The sequence below is a fragment of the Physcomitrium patens genome, chromosome 20 (assembly GCF_059467195.1).
Source record: "Physcomitrium patens ecotype Gransden chromosome 20, ASM5946719v1, whole genome shotgun sequence".
Classification (NCBI taxonomy): Eukaryota; Viridiplantae; Streptophyta; class Bryopsida; order Funariales; family Funariaceae; genus Physcomitrium; species Physcomitrium patens.
Window position 1 is genome coordinate 13,160,934 of NC_143429.1, and position 21,555 is coordinate 13,182,488.

The window sequence follows — 21,555 nt, forward strand, 5'->3', positions numbered from 1 at the left end:
TGCCCTTAAGGTCATGCCTTAAGGTTCTTAGAAGTTAAATTGCGATGGTCTTAATGGTTCCCTTAAGGATGGCATTAATGGTTCTTAAATTGGATTCTTAGAAGTTAAATTGCGACGAAAATCGGGTTGAGAATCGAGGTTTGCCACCTGCTGGAGAGCGAGAGCGAGAGAGAGAGAGAGAGAGAGAGATTTCTCGAGCTTGCAAAGCCACACATGCATCCAGTACTTCGGCAAGCACTTGGTCATTGTTGTGAGAGCGTCGAGAATTCATTCTCTGTTGCGTGAGCGAGACTGTTGTTTCTTCAAGTAGCTTGAAAAAGCCACGAATCGGGATCATACATCTGGTATCGAAACCTTTAAGTATTCCATTGTTTACATCAAATGTATTCACACTGTGAGTAAATTAGGTTCAAGGTCGGGAACAGGTGATCAGAGTCTGCCAGAGGTCCCATGTGTGTGATCTCTGTCAGGATCAGTACGCTTACAACGGACGCATTGAAAAAGAGATTAAAAGCAAGATTAGATGTTGAATGGTTTGGGTGATCAGCCGACTCTTTCTTTGGGTCGCTGGCACAAGCAACATCACCGACAGTTTGTACCTCCCAAGCAGACGTTAACGCCTGAACGGGTCACATTTAATATCCCTGAATAAGTTCTTGGGCATATTGCCACAGGGGAGGGGGAGTGCAACTTCGAATGTCGCTTACCATATCGAGAAAACTATGTGTGAACACCCAGGCGAGTGAGATGTTAACCAAAAAGTTGGTATGACACGGAATGATCAATTAACTTCATACGAGTCACGACGAGGCGTCATTGACACATTCGTCTCAGTCTGGCGTGGCTACTCTTCGCGGTACAAATTCGCGTCTCAGGACAAATGATTTACACTTCTAGAGTGATTTTATTGAGCTATGTGAAAATAACTGCTATGCAGCTGCAGAACCTTATTACACGTCGTCGGTTTGGAGCAGTACTCTTCTAGAGCATCCTTAATAAATTCAAAGCAATGTCCGAACACTTGTACTAGACTTATTGCGCTTGATTAAGTTGATGTTAGGAAGTCGCAAAATTTCGCTGAGGTTACGGTTCACTTACAGATCAACCCCTTTGAAGGGAAATGTCATAGTGAAGCGTCGGTTCAATATAGTTTGCCGATGGCGGTGGTCAAATACAATGAAAATCCAATATATTGGGCCTGTATCCATTTAGTTTTGGGGATTTGAATGCACGAGTCGTGTACAGACCACGTAAAACATAAATGAGATAATTGCAACTGAGCACAACTGTGCAACTATACATCATACTAACTTTCGCTACTAGCATTGTTCAAGTGAATACCGTCACTAGTTGGTACCCTGTTGTACACATTTGTAACTTTTGTACCCTGTCCTGCAGGGTGGGGGAGGGAAAGTGCCGCCTCAGGCGGATAGTAGTTCACCACAAACCGAATACGCACTCATTGTCACAGTCCACAGAATTACCATATTTACTGCGACAAAGAATTCCCAACTGAGCAAGGACACCAACGATATGCTTATTTCCAAAAAGCCTCGGCCTGTGTGCTGCACTTGATTCTGCTCCATCTACCATAGCCAGCAACGACAAAAGCAACACACCCCACTGCTCCGATACAGTGAAAACTGTTACTCGCTGAATGGGTATCACGGCACAGTCAACTGGGAAATCATAACACCCACCATAACTCCCAGATCCCTGTCAAGTCCATGTGGTCCTGAACTGCATCAGGAAAGTGGTTCATGGCTATCGAAAAGAACCTCCACTCAATTTGGAAACCAGAGAACCCTCTCTACAGCCTTACCTGTTGCAATTCACCCGGCAAGTGTTTTTATACTTTCTCGTGGAGCTCCTCTTCGGTTCGGGGCTCTGATGTGGTAACGTGTAGAATCATCCACAACAGACACCTTACACCAACCATCACTTCATCTCGATCTCGTTGCTCCTGCAGCTGTCTCAGTAACTTGGCTGTACTTATTAGCTTTCAGTGTTTGACCGACCTGGTAGAGAGGAATGGCAATGATCTACCCAGCCAGACAGACAAGGTGGCTGGAAACAAACAAGGACAATACAGACAAAAGGACCCAACAGACAAACAATAAGATTATCTTAGGGTTCACGGCAGTTAGTACAGGCTGACTAGGGCGTTGACGCAACAGCCTCTCTCACCCGGGGATGTCCCCACGTTCTCTGTGCGAGTGCGTAGAACCCAGATTAAAGAATGATTGTCTACTTATACATGAGCTCAATGTGAAGTAGAAGAAGCACTTCTGTGGTAATTTTACTTCTTATCGTGGGAGGGGAAAACGAAATTAGCCGACCGACGAGTAGTGTTTGCTCCAACTCGCCATCGCAACACTAGCAACCAGTTTTTCTTTTTTCTTTTTTCCACCACACAAGTAAGCATCATGCAAACATTTGCAACCTAAGAAAACATGCTTTACGCTTCTGTTGAGCTCGAGCAAGACTATACAGAGCTTCTGCGTTTTTTGTTAGAGCTCTTTCAGGGTAGGGTTTTCCCAAAACTCATCACTGATAGATTACGTGCGCTTCCAGCAGTCCTCTAACGAGGAAAGCTCAATGCAATGAACCTACTGAAAGCTGCTGTATTCTAAACACCTATCGACACCTTTTGGTTCAATCTACTCAAGTAAGCGGTGGATTTCCCACTCAGCTGGGCAGTGTCAGGGTTGAAGAACGGAAGGACATGCGATTGCGGCTGCGTGTGGGTCACGTGCACTGCGGTACTCCCACACAGATCCTTCGCGCGTGCGGCGTGAGAATCACGGACAGGAGGCGGCTGGTCGGGGCCACTGCTTCACAAACGATCACCCTCCTCACGAACTCATTTCTTAACACAAACTTGACCCATCAGGGAGAGGAGTTCCACCAGTCGAAGACTACACGTGAGGCATTGCGAGTGACAGAAACAATCGCAGCCGGGCGACGCGTCGGAATGGATTGCGAGCAGCGCATTGCGCGGTCCACAGCGTCTAAACTGAGCCCAAACTGGGTTGAAGACTATCTGTTTAATCTAGATTGACACTGTGTCGATCCGAGTCCGCACTGAGATCGACTTGAGGAAGAATCCTGGACACCATGAGTCGGGATTATACGACCCTACGACAGATTTTTCATCGCGCTGAAGAATCTCCATCGCATCGCATCGCATCGATGCATCCAAAGTGAGACTTTGTCGTCTAGAAACTCTCCCTGCGCCGACGTGGTGTCTTCTGTAGCCACATGAGTTGAGCTTCTGAAAATCATTTTGATATATACACAGTGTGTAGCAAAACTGAGTCAAACTCTTGTAATTCCCGATTCAAACAATAATGCAGAGAAATTGGCAATAGGTCATCATAAAACCACAAATTGTGCAAGATAATAGTTTTAGCAGACATGAAAAAATGTCTCATTTACATTAATACGTGCAAGAAAATTATATTTGATAGAAATTATGTTTCTTCACTCACTTTTGCATCCTCCATCATAAAATAATTTAATACTTTCTCCACCTACCTTTACTAGCTAAAATAGCTTGGATTTGTTTTGGCATGCTCTCATACAACTTTCTCTACTCTAGTGTAATAGAATCCCAACATTCCTCAATATGCTCCCACAATTCTAAAATTCCTATTGGAGCACATTGATATTAATTGAGACGGTATTTTAGCCCTACCAAAAGATGCTCAATTGGATTTCAATCACAAGACTATGCAAACCACTTAAGAACATTAAACTTTTGGAATCTCAATTATTAGCAAATATTTTTTGCTAAATGATTGGCATTGTTATCAAGCTAAAAAATCAAATTTCAAGGGTCAAGTTCATATATATATAGATTTAAATCTAATTTTTCTTTGGTACATTCTTTTGGTGCAATGACCAAGCGGCGAGAAATAAAATCATGTTGTGTTATATATGATGAAGATAGTGTTAATTCATTATTAATTGAATCCTCTAGGATTTTTTTTCATCAAAAATAGCTCTTGTGGTTGGTAATTCTTCATATTTTGTTAATTGGATAATATTCCTTCCTCAATCCAACTTCTTTGCTTTACATCTGCTTTGATTGTTATTAGCCAAGTTAAATGTAGGTGTTGATAAGGAAGTTTATATAAATAGATACATATAGAAAGTTATTAAAACTACACTCTAATTTTGTTAAAGCTACACCTTCTTTTACTACCTCATAATTCAATATGTACTTGTTTCATGTCTCTAATCCCATTTCCAACCTCTATCCCAATCTCATCCATGTTTCTACTTAGTCCCTACTTCATCACTATCCCAAATTTTTTATGAATACAAGTCAAATTAATTAGAATTATTACAATTATATTGATATAATTATAACAAATTCCATATAAAAATATAAATATTATTATAAAATATTTTATTGATACTTCAATTTAGAATATTTATTAAAAATATAAATTTGGTATATGTATGTATATATATGTTAAAATTCAATGCAATGTAGAATAAGAGAAAGATATATATATATATATATATTATTTTATAATAGAAATAATATATACACAATAAAAAATGTTTTTAAAGTCATTTTTTATATTATTTTATTTTTTGTATTTTTTTTGAAGTATATTTAGAGCATAACATCTTGAAATTCTCTATGTGCTTTGATATCCTTACTATACTTGATATCCTTACAATAAACAATATTCTTACTATGTTTGATATCCATATTATGAACAATATTTGTACTATGTTTGATATCCATACTACGTATAATATTTTCACTATGATGTCACTTTTATTGATAACATGCTCTTGTCTTGCTTTGTATGGTTATCAACCTCGTTCACATATGAGAGGATATTGGAGGGTCTCATGCAAGTAGGAAAGAAATTCTAGGTGTCTCCCAATTTTTCACCAATACCTCTTCTTGCTTAGGATTTATTTCTTTTTCTTTTCTTTCACTTGATAAGTGAAGGCATTGGAGAAACATTGTTGCAATGGCACACGTTCTTATTTAAGTGCTCAAACAAATAAAGTTCCTTTTATTGATAAGTCTTATTGTTAGTCTTGCTTTGTTGTATTTGTATTTTCTTCAAATTTTGTTTATTCATACTACTGTTGATTTAATGTGAGTTATTTTTGCTAGGTTTGTGGTTCTTAGTGACGCTTTTGTGAAGATGTGATTATATAATTACTCATACATATTATTTATTGTGTGACTCTTTGGAACAACTTAAGGACCCTAATTCCAGGTTGAACAAAATTCTATTTGTGGTAGAAATCCTAACTCTGAAAAATATTTTATATACTCTTTTTCTAATATACTTCTTCTATTGCTAAATATTGATGTTAGTTTTGTAAGAAAAGAAGTTTTGTGTAGGTTGTTGAAGGTCAATAATCTTTTTCTACTAATAAGCCTACAGATTTAATCAGAGATTGGAAAAAAATAAAAAAATAAAAAATAGAAGCTATGGATCATTGGAATATCTTGATATTTGTTAAGATATAGAAAGAATTACAAAATAAGTATATTATCTTCAGGTATAGGTAATAGCTTCCTATGAACAGTTGAGATAGATTTAAACATAAAGATGAGTTGATCTCACATTTTCTATTAGCTTCTTGTGCCATATTTTATTGACTAGCTTAGTGGATAAATCAACTATTTGTTCTTTAGTATAAATATATAAAACTTTTATTATACCAAGTTGTGTTTTTCTTGATAAAATAAATAAAATTTCTATATGTTTGGTTCTTGCATGTAATATTGGATTGGCTACCAATTTAATGCACCCTTGATTATCATTTATAATAGGTGTTATTGCTTTTAGTTGTATATATAGATCTTTGAATAATTTCCTTAACCATGTAATGTTCTTGGTAATTTCAGATATTCTACTATGATTGTAGATAACGTAACAATATCTTGTAGTTTTGAAATCTAGTTAAGAGATGAAGTATCAATCATATATAAGAGACTTAAAGTAGCACTTCTTAGATCAACATCACATCTTCAATCAATATTAATATAAGTAATAAGATTTCTAAGTTTATTTTTTAAATAATAAATTCTTAGATTAATTGTTCTTCTTAAATGTCTCAATATACATATTTATGCTTTATAGTGAGGTTTTTGTAGTGATGTATAATACCTAATTATATTATTGACTATTATTGTATTACATGAAGTCTACTTGAAAATGTATTAGACATGTGGCTATAGAGGAAAAAATGGAGCTCACAATAAGATGACTCTAATAACTCTAATAGAATATTAAATAAAATTTAATCAAATTATAACAATGTTAATCAATCTTTAATTAAATCCAAAAGAAATCTCAAGAACTTAAAAAATAAACATAAAGAAATTATAACTTAATCTTAATAAAGAATATATAATAAAAAATATTAAAGAAATATAAAAAATAAAAATCCTAATTGAATCCTAATCAAACCTTTATATTATCCTAAAAAAATCCTAATGTAATCTTCAAAAATTCTTAATAAAATCTTAAATTAATTCCAACTAAACCTTAATAAAATCATAAATCCTAAATAAATCTTAATTAAATGCTAAACAAATTCTAAATCCTAATTTATTCCAAATCTTAATTAAATCCTAAATCCTAATCCTAGATCAAATTCCAATCAAATCCTATTAAATCTTAAATAAATCTTAATCAAATCTTAAATCCACCAAATACATTATTAACTTTAAAAATCTCTCAAAATTTCAATATTAATTCAAATAACATGAAATCAATATTAAAAAAAAAACCCTCAAGTCTCTTCTCAAATCTAGCTTTATAATTTGCAAAAGAATCTTGAAGTTACTATAGGTGCTCTGTGTGTGCCTTAAAATTTGATTTTGACCCTAATTGGCAATTGGTCCTCTCTAGGTATCAATTCTTATCTTCTTGAGGTAATGTTTTGCTAAAATCAACTTCTAACTTCTTCCTACATATACCTATATCCTTTATTTTTTTAATATACCTTATTTTTTCTTATTTATGGTTCTACAAAATAAATAGAATTAAATTTCATAAAAGACAGTTCTAAAATTAATAGATTTTACTACCAACCTATCATTTATTTATGTTTTTTTACTGTATATTTTTAATTAGGTTCTTCTTTAATAATTTTTTTTTTTTTTTTCACCTAATGGCTATATTATTACATGACACCACAAAATTGATATTAAGTATTTCAACATTTGATAAATACAAGAAACTTTCAACAAGTCTTATGTACTTAGTTTCATTAACTAATTTTCCTTCCATTTCATTCTAAAATTTTAAGCTTGTATCTATTAGAATTGCACAAGAATTTCCATCATATATACCAAATCTATTAAGGATGAAATTTACATAGTTTTTCTAATGAAGAATTATACCATATTCAAAGTGTTTAAACTCTACATCCAAATAAGTTTGAATTATTTTCATGCTTGTCATTTCAACTCTGATTGTAATTGTTTTTTTAATTTCTAATATTTTTTTGTATCATTTCATATAATTGTTAAATCATCAACATATAAAAGTAAAAGAATATTTTTTTTTCATGATAAAAAATATAAAAATTAAAGATCTGCATTTGATTTTTATAATCCAAGCTTTTGTAGGTACTTATCAATCTTTCTATACCAAATACAAGAAGACTATCAAAGACTATGTAAAGTTCATTTGAATTTTTAAATCCTTTTGTTGGTTCCATATTCTTCAAAACCATGTGGAATTTTTATATATACTTTTTTTTTTCTAGAATATCATTTTAAAGTATAATTTTAATATTATAATACTTTATTTTTTATTCATAAGATGAAATTAATGTTGTAATTTTTTTAATAGTATTCTATCTTATAATATAAGCAAAGATTTCAAAGAAGTCTTTTATTTCTTATTATTCAAAGCCATATGCAACCAATTATGTCTTATATTTTTTAGGATTTCCTTCAACTCCAATCTTCTTTTTAGTAATCCATTTACATGTTTTGGTTTTCTCTTAGGTGGTAAGTCACATGTTTTTAATGTATTATTTATTTTATACTTTTGATTTCTTATTCAACAGCCTCTTTCCACTTCTTGTTTTTACTTGCTTTAAAATAATCTATAGGATTTTATTTAGAATATATAATTAGAAACCAACTATTTCAAAGCTTAGTAAAAGATTGTCTATACCTTTCCATCTTTCTTCTTGTTGAAAGTTATTTTGCTGGAGATAGAGAAGCACATGACATTGGTGACTATGCAACTAACAATTGTTCTATAGTTTCCAAGGATGTTTGTGGATAAAACAATAAGATTTCTATTTCCTTATTTTGAATTTTTCGTTATTCTATTGATGATAAATCTTCTTTTGAATTGTTGACCAATCTAAAAAATATGTCTTTAAATTCTTCATTTTTGTTATTATTTTCAATATTTTGATAATCAATCTTAAATTTATTAAAGCTAATATCTCTAGTAATGATAATTTTTCTTTTGAAGGATCTTAAAAAAAATATGCTTTGTTATTAGAGTTATAGCCAAAAAATATACATTTCTTTGTTTTACTTTCAAATTTTGAGTTTTTTTTTTTTTTTTTTTTTTTTTTAACATGAAGATAAGTAACACAACTAAAAAAATTTAAGTAGTATACTTTAGGTTTTCTTTTGTAGTATAATTCAAAAGGTGTTTTGGCATTAATAGCATTTTTAGGACATATATTTATAAGATATTTTTTTAGTATTAATTGCTTTAAGCCATAGAATAGAAGGTAATGTATTCTCATTTAAAAGACTTCTAGCCTTTTTCACAATAATTGTATTGCGTCTCTTAGTAATGCTATTTTGCTAAGAGATTAGTGCTTGAGTTAGTTGTCTTATTATGCCATATTTTTGACAATATTCTTGAAATTTTTGTGATAAAAATTCACTTCTTTTGTTGGTCTTTAGAGTCAAGATTTTTTCAACAATTTCTTTTTTCACTTATATTTTGAATGCACATAATTTTGAGAATACTTCATCATTGGATTCTAGAAAATAAATCCAACTTCTTCAATAATAATCATCAGTGAAGATAGAAAAATACTTGAAGCTATTTAGAAAAGGTTTAAAAATAGATCTGATTAGGTCAGCATAAATTAATTGATCTTTTTATTTGTATAATTTTTTTTTAAACTTAAATATGCTAGATATTTAAGTTTGTTGTGCCATAGTTTAGTTTTCTATGATAGTAGAGTTCACAATAAGTATAGTTTGATTGATACAATATAATCTATTTTCAAATTCTTGATATCTAGTAATAATAATCTTTTGCTCTCTTTTTTTGTCAATAATCTAATATTTGTTGGCTGAAAATATTAGAATATTTCCTATGTCTCCAAAAGAGCCTATTAACAACAAAATTTTCTTTATAGAAGGTACAAAGGTGGAATCAAGACAAGGTGGAAACATAGTGGGGACAAGAAGTGGATACAATAGCTAGCAACAATAGTTAAGAACAAAATTGGAGACATGAGATGTATATAGAATAAATCATGAAGTAATAAAGAAAGGTGTGTTTTTAATAACTTTTTATATATAAAAAAATATTAAAATAACCTATGATTTTATTAAATCGATTCATCGATTATCACAAAGCATAAAAATATCAATCTCATTTATAGTATCATTACTCAAATCCCATTTTAGATTGTTATAATAATGATTTATTTAAAATAGAATTGTTATAATATGTATGACAAGCTTTAAAACCTCTTTTACAATTGCTGTTATTTTTTTCCAAAAAGAAACTGAAGTTTTTTTTTGTTGGGTCTTGACTCAACTTCTCCAACTATATGGAAATATTAGACCTATGTGCATTGGATTTTATAGAGATTTGGCATTAATAAATGCCATTAAAAATAATTTTCCTACTTTTAATTTTTCACTTTGCATATGGCACATTCAAAAAAATCATTTAGCAAATTACAAGAAATAGATTACCACAATTATATAAATAGATTAATCTACATTTTTAGCAGATTGAACCAATTTCGTAAATGTTTCTTCTGAGGCGCTTTAAATGAAGAGTGGATTTCTCTTTCTACCAAGTATACTCCTCTCAAACCCCATTTAGCTGTCAAGTATTTGCAAAATAATTAGATACCACAAAAAAAAAAAAAAAAAAAAAAAAAACATTTTGATCAAGTTTAGATAAATAATTTTTATTTTGGAAGTGTAACTACTTCTTAAGTTGAGAGTCAACATTCAACTTTCAAATCTTATTTAAGGATTTCTATTAAAGATTCACAAGAAATTGGTCTATTTTAATTTTTTTAAATACAACAAGAGAGATTAATGCACAAGAAAGTTTAAAAAGGATTCATATATGTTATCAACATACCATTTTTTATTTTATAAATGTAATGAAATGAGTATCAATATATGCACTCAAACTTACCTTTGAAGAGTTTAAATGTACAAAAGAGGTTTTTAATATTAATTTTTGCACATATATATTGACAAAGATATTAAGAATAATATATAAGCATAAAATTCAAAATATGCAGCACACTAGAAGTACTTTTTCAATGGAAGAGTTTCATGCTCAATATTATTTACTCAATATTATTGGTCTAACATCTCCTTTACTACTGCAAAATATATTTTCATCTTCTAAAGACCTTCACATTATCTTTGATGATGTTGATCAAACTTTTGAGTTACTACCACCGTACCAAAAAAGAAAGAAAGAAAGAAAATAATAATAATAATAATAATGCATGCTCAACTATAAGAGTTAGCATCAACAACTATGCAAATAGAAAATCCAAAAATTAGTTGACCAAAAGGCGGATCATACAAAGCATCTAATTATACAAGACACAACAAATGCTCTACACAACATATAGCTTCACAATTCAAAGTTGTTGAAGCAACAACAAATGTTTGGTATTGTAAGAATTGCTAAGATCATGGACACAACATGTGCACTTGTCCTATCCAAAATATGATTGTTTTACAAGGCTTTACATGTTCATCTCACTAATAATGAAATATATAATAGCTATGTGTAATTTTTTATTTAAAAAATAGACTAACTTGTGTGAGGGTGGTGAGAAATTAATTTGTTCAGACATGAGAAGAGAGAGCGTGGTCAAGATTGTGTAAGATATATTCTTTCAACTCTTACACAAATTGACATATATGTGCATTTATTTGGCAAATTTAGCATAACATGCATAGACATACATACAATCTTTAAATAGAGCATAAGATTACAGAAATAATACCTACGCAATTTGTTTTTCATGATGGTTAGAATTGGAGGGTCAATTTAGTAAAATCCTACGTCATTTTATCATATTATATCCAACAAAATCAACCAAAGGTTTTATAATGGTCCTCTTTAGTGAATTATAAGCATTTAGAAGTTAGGATATTTTTGAAATTTTGGAAATGATTTATTTGTAAAAAAAATGAATATTATGATTATTATAAATGGATATATGTATGGATATATGTATGTACATCTCAAAAGAAAAATGTATAGTATTTTTTTAGTATAATTTTTTAAAATTAAACAATCAATTAGAATTTTTAATTTTTGTCTCTTAATTCTTTTAATAAAATAAATTTAGCTAATTTTTATCATCACAATACATATCATTATTTGAAAAATATAAATCTTGCATCTTCAAAATATTATTATAAAATCATGATTATTTCCAAAACTATATGAATAGCCAAAGTCTTGACCTCTTTATGTAATGATGAACATTTTTATTTTTTTTTGCAGTTTTTTTTAAAAATTATCCTCAAAAATAGTGCAAAGATGTTTCATTTTAAGACAATATCTTAATCATGTCTTGGAATATTTATCTTCAAAACACTATCATAAAAAGTGACATGATTGTATGTAATGTTTTCATATATTTTAAATTAAATATAATGTTTATATGTTGGAATTAGATTTGAAATAAAATGCTAATCAACATCATGGTTTATTATCATTAACATCATTTTTGTAAATATAAAGGTGTTTGGAAAAGCAATAAGATAAACATATAATAAGCAAGTAAAACAACAACATTGAGAAGTCTTTATCAAAGCCTTTGTGTAAAATCATATTGAAAGCCTAGTGGAAAATATATATATATATATATATATATATAGATGCCTCATCATTCTAAAAAGTAATAAATTATTGATGTTTATCGTATTTCAAATCATACTAAAAACAGATAAGACTCTTTTTAGGAATTGGGTTTCTAAATTTCAGGCATGTTTCGTTGTCTATAATAAAACGATGGTCTTAACTTACATGTTATTTGTTCGATACATTCAACAGTAGTTTCAGTGAGCCATATTTGGCTCGGTGCTAGGGTTCAAGTTTATTGAATTTTCTGTAATAAGTACATAACTGAACTTATATGAAATGAATGGTAAATCACGAATCCAAATATATTAAATTTAGATTATCCAATGCGTTTTCACATTAGAATGACAATGCCTTCACAATTGCCCTGAAACATAATAAGTTTTCTTGAAAAAATTTATAATTTCCCTAGCAATCGATCACGGTGGGACTCGAACCCACAATCTCCCGCTCCGGAGGCGAGCGCCTTATCCATTAGGCCACGCGACCCAATCCTGTGAGAGGTGAAGTCTTAAGCTTTTTTATAATTAAAGAATATGGAAGGAGGATTGTTAATTAGCAATGCCTTGTAATACTTTATCTTAAGAAAACCCTTTTTTGATTTTAATATATATATATATATATATATACATTAATTAAGGATATTATTATTATAGAGAACTGCGCAGCCCTATGCATGGTATCCAGAAAAGAAATGTAACTGCATCATCAACTTCTTTCAGTAACAGAAAACAATAAGAGGCTGACTTTTAAAATAATATGTAGTAATAGAATTTAAATTTCGACCTCTCATGCATATTCAACAGTAGTGAATTCTACAAAATTTGTACAAGCTTAGACCATTTTAGTTTAATAAAGAAAAAATATTTTATTAGTAGGCTTGGTTTTTTTTCCTTCTTAAAAATATGTAAATAAGTCATACATAATACTCAATGCCTTTTACACACCTAGAACAATATATATATATATATATATATATCAAACATATTTGACCATTCTTGTGATTAATTTTTCTCTTATTTACACTTTTTTTTCTTGTCGTTATTGTATTAATGAAAATCGACATATTCTAAGTAGTTCATGTGGCTATTTTACAATGTGACTCCAATTTCATGAATGTGATGCATTTCTACCACCTGTTTGATTGATGGATGAATGGACAGATTGATTGATTAATTGATTCTTGGCATCCCATTACTTTCACCGTCACACTGGGTTGGTGCTTCTTTTTTATTTCTTTCTTTATGTATTCTTATTTAATTAAACTAAAAGATAATTATAGATTACAACATTCCTCACCCTTCTTCACTGTCTATATTACTTGTCCTCAATAATAACTACATTCTATGGTAATTGTATTTAATTTATTCTCAATCAATATGTATGCATGTATGTTTTTAGGTGAAAAATATGAAAAAATATGAAAAATATTCATCCTCAAAGAAAAATAATAAAGACCACACCACTCCACTTGGAGCATGCTCGCAATTTCATAAAGAATGTTGTAATTAATTCTCTCTTTTAAAATACAAGAATTGTTTGGCCCCAATTATTGATCTGCTCATTGAGACGAGTATACGAATGTCCTTAAGTTCATTAAAAAACTTCAATCTCTTATAATATAAAATTTTCAGATGAGAATATATATATATATATATATATATATATATTAGATTGGTGATCATAAAACTGCAGCTAAAATTGATGATCCACATTTCAGTTGCCCTCATAATGTTGGGACCCACATGATTGGTTGCTTGTAAATTTAAAATGGATTCATCCACCAAACACTGGATTTCAATTTTCTTTATTTGATGAGCTTATAAAAAAATTAATATTTCTATAAAAATTCAAAAATTCAAAATATTCCTTTGAAATAAATAGTAATCTAATTGATGTAGAGTAAAATAAATCAGTTGAATATCTCTACAGTTGTAAATTTTAGTTTTTTTTTTAGTTTTTTTTAGTTTTTTAGTTTTTTAGTTTTTGAGTTTTTGAGTTTTTTTTTTTTTTTTTTTTTTTTTTTTTTGACCCAAGACACATCCCAAATTATAGACAAACTTTATTTGATGAAAGATGCTTAATATAATTCATGAATCAATTTATTGAATAGTTAACTTCAGACACTAAACATAACATTCCAAAGTGCCATCAACTTTATGGTATTACATGTACACACAGTATGAAAAAAGGAAAGATAAGTCCAAGAGAAGAGAAATTTTGAATAAATGTGAAGCTATAGGAACATTTTTGTTTGTTGCTCTGTTAATGCCCACATTATAATCAATATGACTAAAAAGTATATGCAAAATTATTAACATCAATAACTACAAAAATACTACAAGGTAAGCAACCCTGATAAATTTTCATACATTTTCCATTCACTAATATCTGATGAATGAACAAGAGGAGTGAGATAAAGACCTACAAATTAGTTACATATTACCTGGGCAATCAAGGATGAATGATTGTCAATTCAAAACCAAATCTGTTTTGTGTAGGAGTAGAGTAAAGAACCAGCTGAGAAAAGGTACCAGACAAGTTCTTTCTGTGCTATGAGAAACCAACAATGGCACTACAAACAGGGTCTCCAGATCAGAGTATCCAGAACCATTACAAAGGGATGGGTTGCATGGGGAGCAGTGAGAGGCCCTGTACTCATGTTGTTTCGAAGGGGAAAGCATCCAATTTTGCAGAACAGGTACCCAGCTTGCACCTCTGACCTTTTTACTTCATCTGTCCATTGTTCATCTGTCTCTACAACACATAAATGTTGGGTAACTGCCTCAAATTATGTGAACAATTCACTGATAAACAAAATCAATTGTTGGGAATCCCTAAAGTATTGGTATAAGGGTGCATGGTTAAAGATCTAGAGGTTTTGAAAAAAAGCAAAACACAAACATAAACACAAAAATATTTGAGAACAATTAAATAGAACAAAAAATTAGGATTTATTAAAATGTTCTCATTTGGGGAGCCATTAGGATTTTCTATTCATTCAGTACCATGTACCAGCTGCTTACCTATTCTGCAACTGCAGAAAGCATCAAGTTTGGTTTTCTCATCAATGGGCACCATTCCTGCCCCATCAATGGTCAGTTGTTGAAAGTGAAGCAAATAGGATTAAGATGGGGGCACCTGTATGATTTCCTCATATACAAAGCACTAAGGGAGGAAGCTTAATCAATGAAGGCTTAATGAGGAAGAGTTTTATTTTATTTTATTTTTCTGGGACACAAGTAGAGGTTTATTGCAGTAAAAGGGTTAATTTACAATGGAAGAGCTTTTTCACACTCCTGTGTACTGGCAGAGCACAGAAATGATGTTCCTGTTTGTCTTGCCATTTCTTGTTTAAAGGAGAATGTCATTAGTTACAAAATGATTGGGTTGCTTGATTGCTTACTTGTTTCAGGAGAGCTGCAGAGGGATGTGAATGCATTTTCCTTGACAGTTCACTCAGTGATAAGAGCTTCGAAAGCATTCAAAAATGTAATCCCCTGAGTGATGAACTGATTGCTGAATGCCTGGGGGAAACTGGGAATCTGCAGGTTTTGATGTGACTAGACAGCAGTAGTTCCTTCGAATGATCCACATGAATATGACTGGAACATGTTGAATGATGCCATCTTGTGATTCTACCAGAGCACTTGAAGAGATAACAGCTGCTTGTTGCATTTCCTGCACAGGTCAGCCTAGTATTATTCTAACCGTTACACAACTTTTCAAACACATCTTCCAATATTTACTGCGTGCTATAGTAAAACGTTCTGTTACTTCTTGGTCAAAAATCTCATTATCATTAGGCTTGGTTTACTTCAAGGCACATTCTCATATTTTACACTCTCCTCTCGAAAGTAACAATTCCTTACATTCTGAGTGCAACTTGCAGTAATCGGTACGGGAGGAAATTATCATGCTGAATCTCGAAACTTCTTTCTTCTGCCATTAGTACTGCAAACATCATTATTTGTATTTCATCTCTGCAAGCGTGCGTCAGCACAAATGAACATTCTCTATGACAAATCTTATGCTTCTCAAAGTGACATTCCATCGATTATTAGGCACGCCTCCCCCGTTGTTCAGACCAATTTCGGGAGGGTAATTCTTTTGGCTGGTATGTTTCCAGAATTGCGACACACAAACCTTCTTTGAGCAGTTTCTAGAGCAGAGATCAGTATCCTGTAAATCCCCATTTCATATACACGAATTCGGCAATACATGATTCAATTAAATGCGGAGACAGAATAGTTGTGAATGCGAAATTTGGATCTGCAAGAGGAATTTTTCCAATCCTCCTAGATATAAACTTTGGGAGACTCCGTCTTTCGACATCCAACTACGTCACTGTCACTCCAGAAATCAGATACCTTAAGGAACCACATCCAAAAATTAAGCTAAGACTAAATAAAATTCTGCATTATCTGAACGAATGTGAAGTGTCACGGCTTCCAAAGCTATCTTGGTGCAATTCAGTGTGACCTTACTCTGAAAACAGCATTGAGGAGGTCCCAAAAAAGTTCTGGCAAACTAACTCTCTTAAATGGTGCAATTTTTCCATCAGTAAAAATTGGACTGGACAACTTACAGCAGAAAAATGAACCGGTGTTTCTATGTCAAAATCTCAGTTCTCCAGTGCTAAGGGAACAAAATGAAGTGACAGTAATCCTCTACCCAATGATTCTAAGTTTGAAAATTCGTATGACGTGCTCCATGAAAAGCATTTGGGATGTGATTCTTCAACGAAGCACATCTTACAAATTCATGCATCGAACTGCAAATCACCCAGCCAATATTTTTGAGTATTAAATTCATCATATGATTGAGGGGTGATGTTTGTACCGGAAGATTTTTATGACGCCTTTGTCAAGCATGCAGAACACTTGGTGGCGTGTACTTGGGCGTGTTCCTGCAAGGCTCTGGGGATGACTCTTTTAGTGTCAGGAAAGTCCTGCAGCTTTTGTCAATAAGCTGAGCTTTTGCCTTACACCACTCATGCACATGTGAGACAAAATCCGTAACTGCGGCCATTTCACACTCTTGCGGCAAATTGTAAAAGAGCACCACAGTAGTACAAGGTATCTGAAAAAACATTGAAGTTCCGTCTTACAAATGCCCAGATTAAATGGCTTACATAAATACAACCGCCAAAATGTCGTCACAACATGTGTTATTTATTTGGTCTGAACCGATGGCTAAAAACCAATACGTGCTATTCTTCAGGTTCAACAAACCAATTGTTTGAGGCAACTATTTTCAGAGAAGTATCACTAAGCGTTACCATTCAAACTTTAACTTCGAGGCTTGAGTAACACTCAGCGATCCTGAAGCAAAGAACCCTCCTATCATGTGCACAATTCAGGATATGGAAAGCTCCCTGATAAAATACCTTAATTGATCAATATACTTAACTGACATAAAAATATCAAAAGTAGATAATTAGAAATTGAAATAAGGGACTCTACTCACTTCCACAAGTACTGATCTATAAGCCGTAGGTTTTAATCAATAAAAAATTAGTTTCCGAAACTGAACTGCGAAGGTAGTCAGTAACACCAACAGTAGGCTATGTGGTGGACACATCCACCCACTGCTTCATCACATTGTAGTGCTCTCCACTATTTCGATACTCCACAATGCACCTGTTTGTAACCTGCTTCGATTCCAACACGACATTACAGCATTCTCAGTCAAGGGAAACCTCCTGAAATAATTTCGTGTTCTAAACAAGGATGTGCTGCTTGAGATTGACTACCAAGCCATGAAATTACATCTGGAGTTTACGACTGATGACTGGTGTTGATTAGACAAACCATAAATCCCTATCGATTACAGACCTGTCACCAGTCATGCTGCATGGATGAGGTCCAAAATGAAACGAGGAGAGTTGCAGTTAATGCTCACTATTACTACTTGCGAGATTCTGCACATCAAGGCGACACAATCAGTTGATTAATCCCCCTCCATTACATTTAAACCATCTGTAGAGTTCAATGCCGACTATCTATGTGTTTCACCACAACTACCGATGAATCCAGCTATAGGAGCACAATAACATGAACCAGCTTGGGCAGTCCCTGTGAGCACCTTGAATTGACGCTCATTCCGATACCGGCCGCGATCCGTGCGAGAAATTTGGACATCCTTCTGGGGCAAATGTTCCACTTCATTAACTACCAAACCTTCACTTTGAAAACGTGGAGTAATTGCCTGTCAACCGTACAAAAATCACGTGTCGTATTACGAACATACTGAGAGAAAATCGGTTCTTAACATCACGATATGTGGAAAATGAATCAGTACAGACTCTTTGGCACACAGGAATACGACAGAGGCCATCTCCATCTCCTTCCAATAAAACAAAAGGAAAAAAAAAAAAAAAAAAAAAAAAAAAACACTCAAACTCAAACGAACAATTCTTACTAAACTCCAGCGACAAAAACATGAGAAACTACAATGAGCCATAACAGATGCGTCCAAAACTGCGCGGCGAGTATCAACGACACAACCTTACATCGCGTCCATCATCCTAGACCACAATCGCACATAAGTTAGGCGCAGCATTCAGCTCCTCAAACTCCGACAGAGTCTATTACATATTACTTTTCAAAAAAAAAATTAACAACTAAACGACTAATCTCGATGCATGATTGAATTCAACATAGCAGCAGTCAAAGCTCTCGATACAGGGCAATATAAGAGAGAAGAATCGGTTCAAAATAAAGAGGGAAAAGAGAAGAAGTGAAATCACAATTTCTGGATAAAAAGAGAGACGAGGAGGAAATAAGGAAATCAAGGCTGAGAAGAAACCTGAGGAGCGCATCGAGCGCGTACACAGGGGGGGCGTTGTGAGGCATTTCTGCAACAGGGAAGCGTGGCATGGCTTGGCGGCTATGCTGGTCCCGGGACACTTCTAATAAACTGGTCCTCGACAAAGCAGCACGGACATCGTCTCCTAGGCCTCTCGTAGACATCGCCACTGACCCCGAGGAACACGACGACGACGACAACGACGACAACGACGACGGAACTCGAGGTCTCATTTCAGGGGGGCAAATTATGATCACATACCGAGGTCTCATTTCAGGGGCTAATCAAGATCTCGTACTGAGGTGTCATATGAGTGGCTAATCTAGTTCCCGTATCAAAGGCCTGTATCCGGATGTGATTTGAGATCTCATTCCAGTGTAATTACGTAGCGGCTTTGATTGGATATCTTATTAGAATTTTATTCTCATTGAATCTGAATAATACATTATTTAAGTAACCAAGTCTATTTCAATTTTGAAATATACATGACGTTTTAGCATCCATTGATGTTTTGTGCATTCATTCATCCATTAACAATACATCCGTCCATGGCAATTGAAGATAAATGGGAGTGAAATTCAATTGGATTCAATAAAAATAACAAACATAACTAGCTCTATATAAAACAAAGGTAGAAAACAAAGCATATATATATATATATATATATATGAAATGTTAAATAGATATAAGTTTTTACTAAATCAACTCACTCATTCTAACCATCATGAAAAGTAAAAATGACCTTTCAATTCATTTTTCCACTATTGGATTTGCAACCAATAAAAATCAACTGCATTCATCAAGGGTGGATCTATTTAATAAAAGATTAGGTCTATTTAATATTCCCATAAATAAATAAATAAATATATATATATATATATTAGAAAATAGTAATAATTTAATTATTATAAAATTATTATAGTAATATTTTTTATTAAAAAAATAAATATAGTAAGTAAATACTCAAAATCTTAAGTTTTAATAGATGTTCTTAATTTATTTTATTTTATTTTATTTTATAATTTAAAGTACTTGCAAGATTTTTAAATGCCTCTTATTTGCATTTACCATCATATTCTTGCCAAATTATAAGATATTTCAACTTCTTTTGATACTACTTTAAATTTAAGACTTCTTTTGCTCCAAATCCTTGATTTTTATCTATTTAAAAAAATATGATATTATTTTTTTATTTTTTATACTAATAATAATATAAAAAATATATAGAAAAAATGATGAACTATTATCAATTATAGTAATTAAAATCAATATTTAATTAGATTTATTTTTCTAAATAAAAAATAGACCAAGTCTATCAAAATCTAACTTACAACAAGATTAATTGTTGAATGAAACTATAATATTCTACATGTCAAATCCTATATTGCTAGATTTTTAACTTTAAAAAGTTAAAAGTATTATATTGTGGATAATAGCCATAATTTACAATAAATTTTAATTTCTTTTTAAAATTTATTATTATAAGATTATATAAAAATTATATTAATAAAAAAATATTTGATGATAAATAAATAAAAACTTATTCCAATGTGTGATTCACATGTCTTATTTTTTTATTATTTTAAGAACATAAAAGTTGAAAATGACTTGATATCAATCTTTAATATATTAAAAGTTTCTTCCAAAACCTTGATACAAATTAGAAATCTTAAAGAAATATTAAAGTAGTTAAAAATTCATGATGTCTATGAATATCATTGAAGATAAATTTAGTTTTTTTTACTAAAAATATTTTTTATAAAAAATACAAAATATACTATTTTATTAAAAAATCTATTATTATAAAAATATGGTTATAAGAATTTAAATTTGAAGTATATTAAAATAGATAGTTTAGGTTGTATTGAAATATATAAAAGTTGTAGAAGTCTATAGAACTGATAGTGTAGAATATTAGCTTAAGTACAAATGTTACATAATTTAATAAATTCTTTGATAGCTTTTTAAATTTGAGGCCACCAAAAATCTCTTGAAATTGGCTCCAAAGTTTTAATATATCCAAAATGACTTGTTGTTGGAAAGCAAAGTTGTATTTAAAGTATATATAAATGTATTTAACTTTTTAAGTTATATAAATTTATTCATAGTTAATTTTTTTATTTTCAATCAAATTTATTAAAGTTACAGAAAATTATTTTTAATATTAAAAATAAGATAATTTATTAATGTTCTTAAAAAATGTAAAAAAAACTAATATGAATTATAATTTCTGACTTTATTGCTGAAAAATACAAATATTTTTTGTTTTTACAAATTCTTGATCATGTGTATCACTTTTATTTTTTGGTACAAGATAAAAATGTTTCAATGATGTATTGAATAAATATTATATTTTATAAGATAATATATAATATTCAATACAAATGGTGACAAAGATATAGTCCAACAAGTTTGGTAGTGATTTAGAATACATATTGGCACAAAATACTTAAGGTTCTTGTAATTTATACAAATTATAATAAAATAAAATAATTTTTTTTTAGGTATTAACACCATTCTTCAAATAAATCTATAATATAAAATAGCTCTTTGTAATAAATACTTTCAAGAATAAATTTAGATCATATAGAAGTTCTGAATCTAGTTTTGTTAAAAAATACAAATC

At 31.3% G+C, this 21,555-nt stretch overlaps 1 protein-coding gene, 2 long non-coding RNA genes and 1 other non-coding gene across 16 annotated transcripts; 1 reads left to right on the forward strand and 3 right to left on the reverse strand.

The window, feature by feature from the left end:
• Positions 1-7,279: 7,279 nt before the first annotated feature.
• LOC149987303 (uncharacterized) lies at positions 7,280-10,964 on the reverse strand. Its single transcript, XR_016499099.1, has 2 exons — positions 8,178-10,964; positions 7,280-7,757 (listed from the first exon to the last, which is right to left on the reverse strand). It is a non-coding gene; the product is annotated as an uncharacterized LOC149987303 (long non-coding RNA).
• A 1,571-nt stretch (positions 10,965-12,535) lies between these two features.
• Positions 12,536-12,608, reverse strand: TRNAR-CCG (transfer RNA arginine (anticodon CCG)). Its single transcript has one exon. It is a non-coding gene; the product is annotated as a tRNA-Arg (tRNA).
• A 1,516-nt stretch (positions 12,609-14,124) lies between these two features.
• Positions 14,125-16,146, forward strand: LOC149987304 (uncharacterized). 5 transcript variants are annotated; one of them, XR_016498970.1, is made up of 5 exons: positions 14,125-14,464; positions 14,621-14,820; positions 15,163-15,216; positions 15,671-15,808; positions 16,012-16,146. It is a non-coding gene; the product is annotated as an uncharacterized LOC149987304 (long non-coding RNA). The 5 variants fall into 5 exon arrangements; XR_016498972.1 differs by having other exon boundaries at positions 14,627-14,820; XR_016498974.1 differs by lacking the exon at positions 15,163-15,216.
• On the reverse strand, positions 14,856-19,534 carry LOC149987305 (uncharacterized). Of its 9 annotated transcripts, XR_016498969.1 has the most exons (7): positions 18,207-18,522; positions 17,957-18,042; positions 16,962-17,772; positions 15,992-16,061; positions 15,526-15,800; positions 15,146-15,202; positions 14,856-14,870 (listed from the first exon to the last, which is right to left on the reverse strand). XR_016498969.1 is itself a non-coding variant. In XM_090245303.1 (5 exons), the coding sequence occupies exons 1-2, from the start codon at positions 19,199-19,201 to the stop codon at positions 18,630-18,632; spliced, it is 291 nt and encodes a 96-aa protein (XP_090101429.1). In that variant the 5' UTR covers positions 19,202-19,534; the 3' UTR covers positions 17,203-17,772; positions 17,957-18,042; positions 18,207-18,329; positions 18,543-18,629. The 9 variants fall into 9 exon arrangements, 8 of the variants coding, with proteins under 8 accessions (XP_090101429.1, XP_090101428.1, XP_090101425.1 ...); XM_090245303.1 differs by lacking the exons at positions 14,856-14,870; positions 15,146-15,202; positions 15,526-15,800; positions 15,992-16,061 and adding exons at positions 18,543-18,648; positions 18,930-19,534 and having other exon boundaries at positions 17,203-17,772; positions 18,207-18,329; XM_090245302.1 differs by lacking the exons at positions 14,856-14,870; positions 15,146-15,202; positions 15,526-15,800; positions 15,992-16,061 and adding exons at positions 18,629-18,648; positions 18,930-19,514 and having other exon boundaries at positions 17,203-17,772; positions 18,207-18,329.
• Between the last annotated feature and the right edge of the window lie 2,021 nt (positions 19,535-21,555).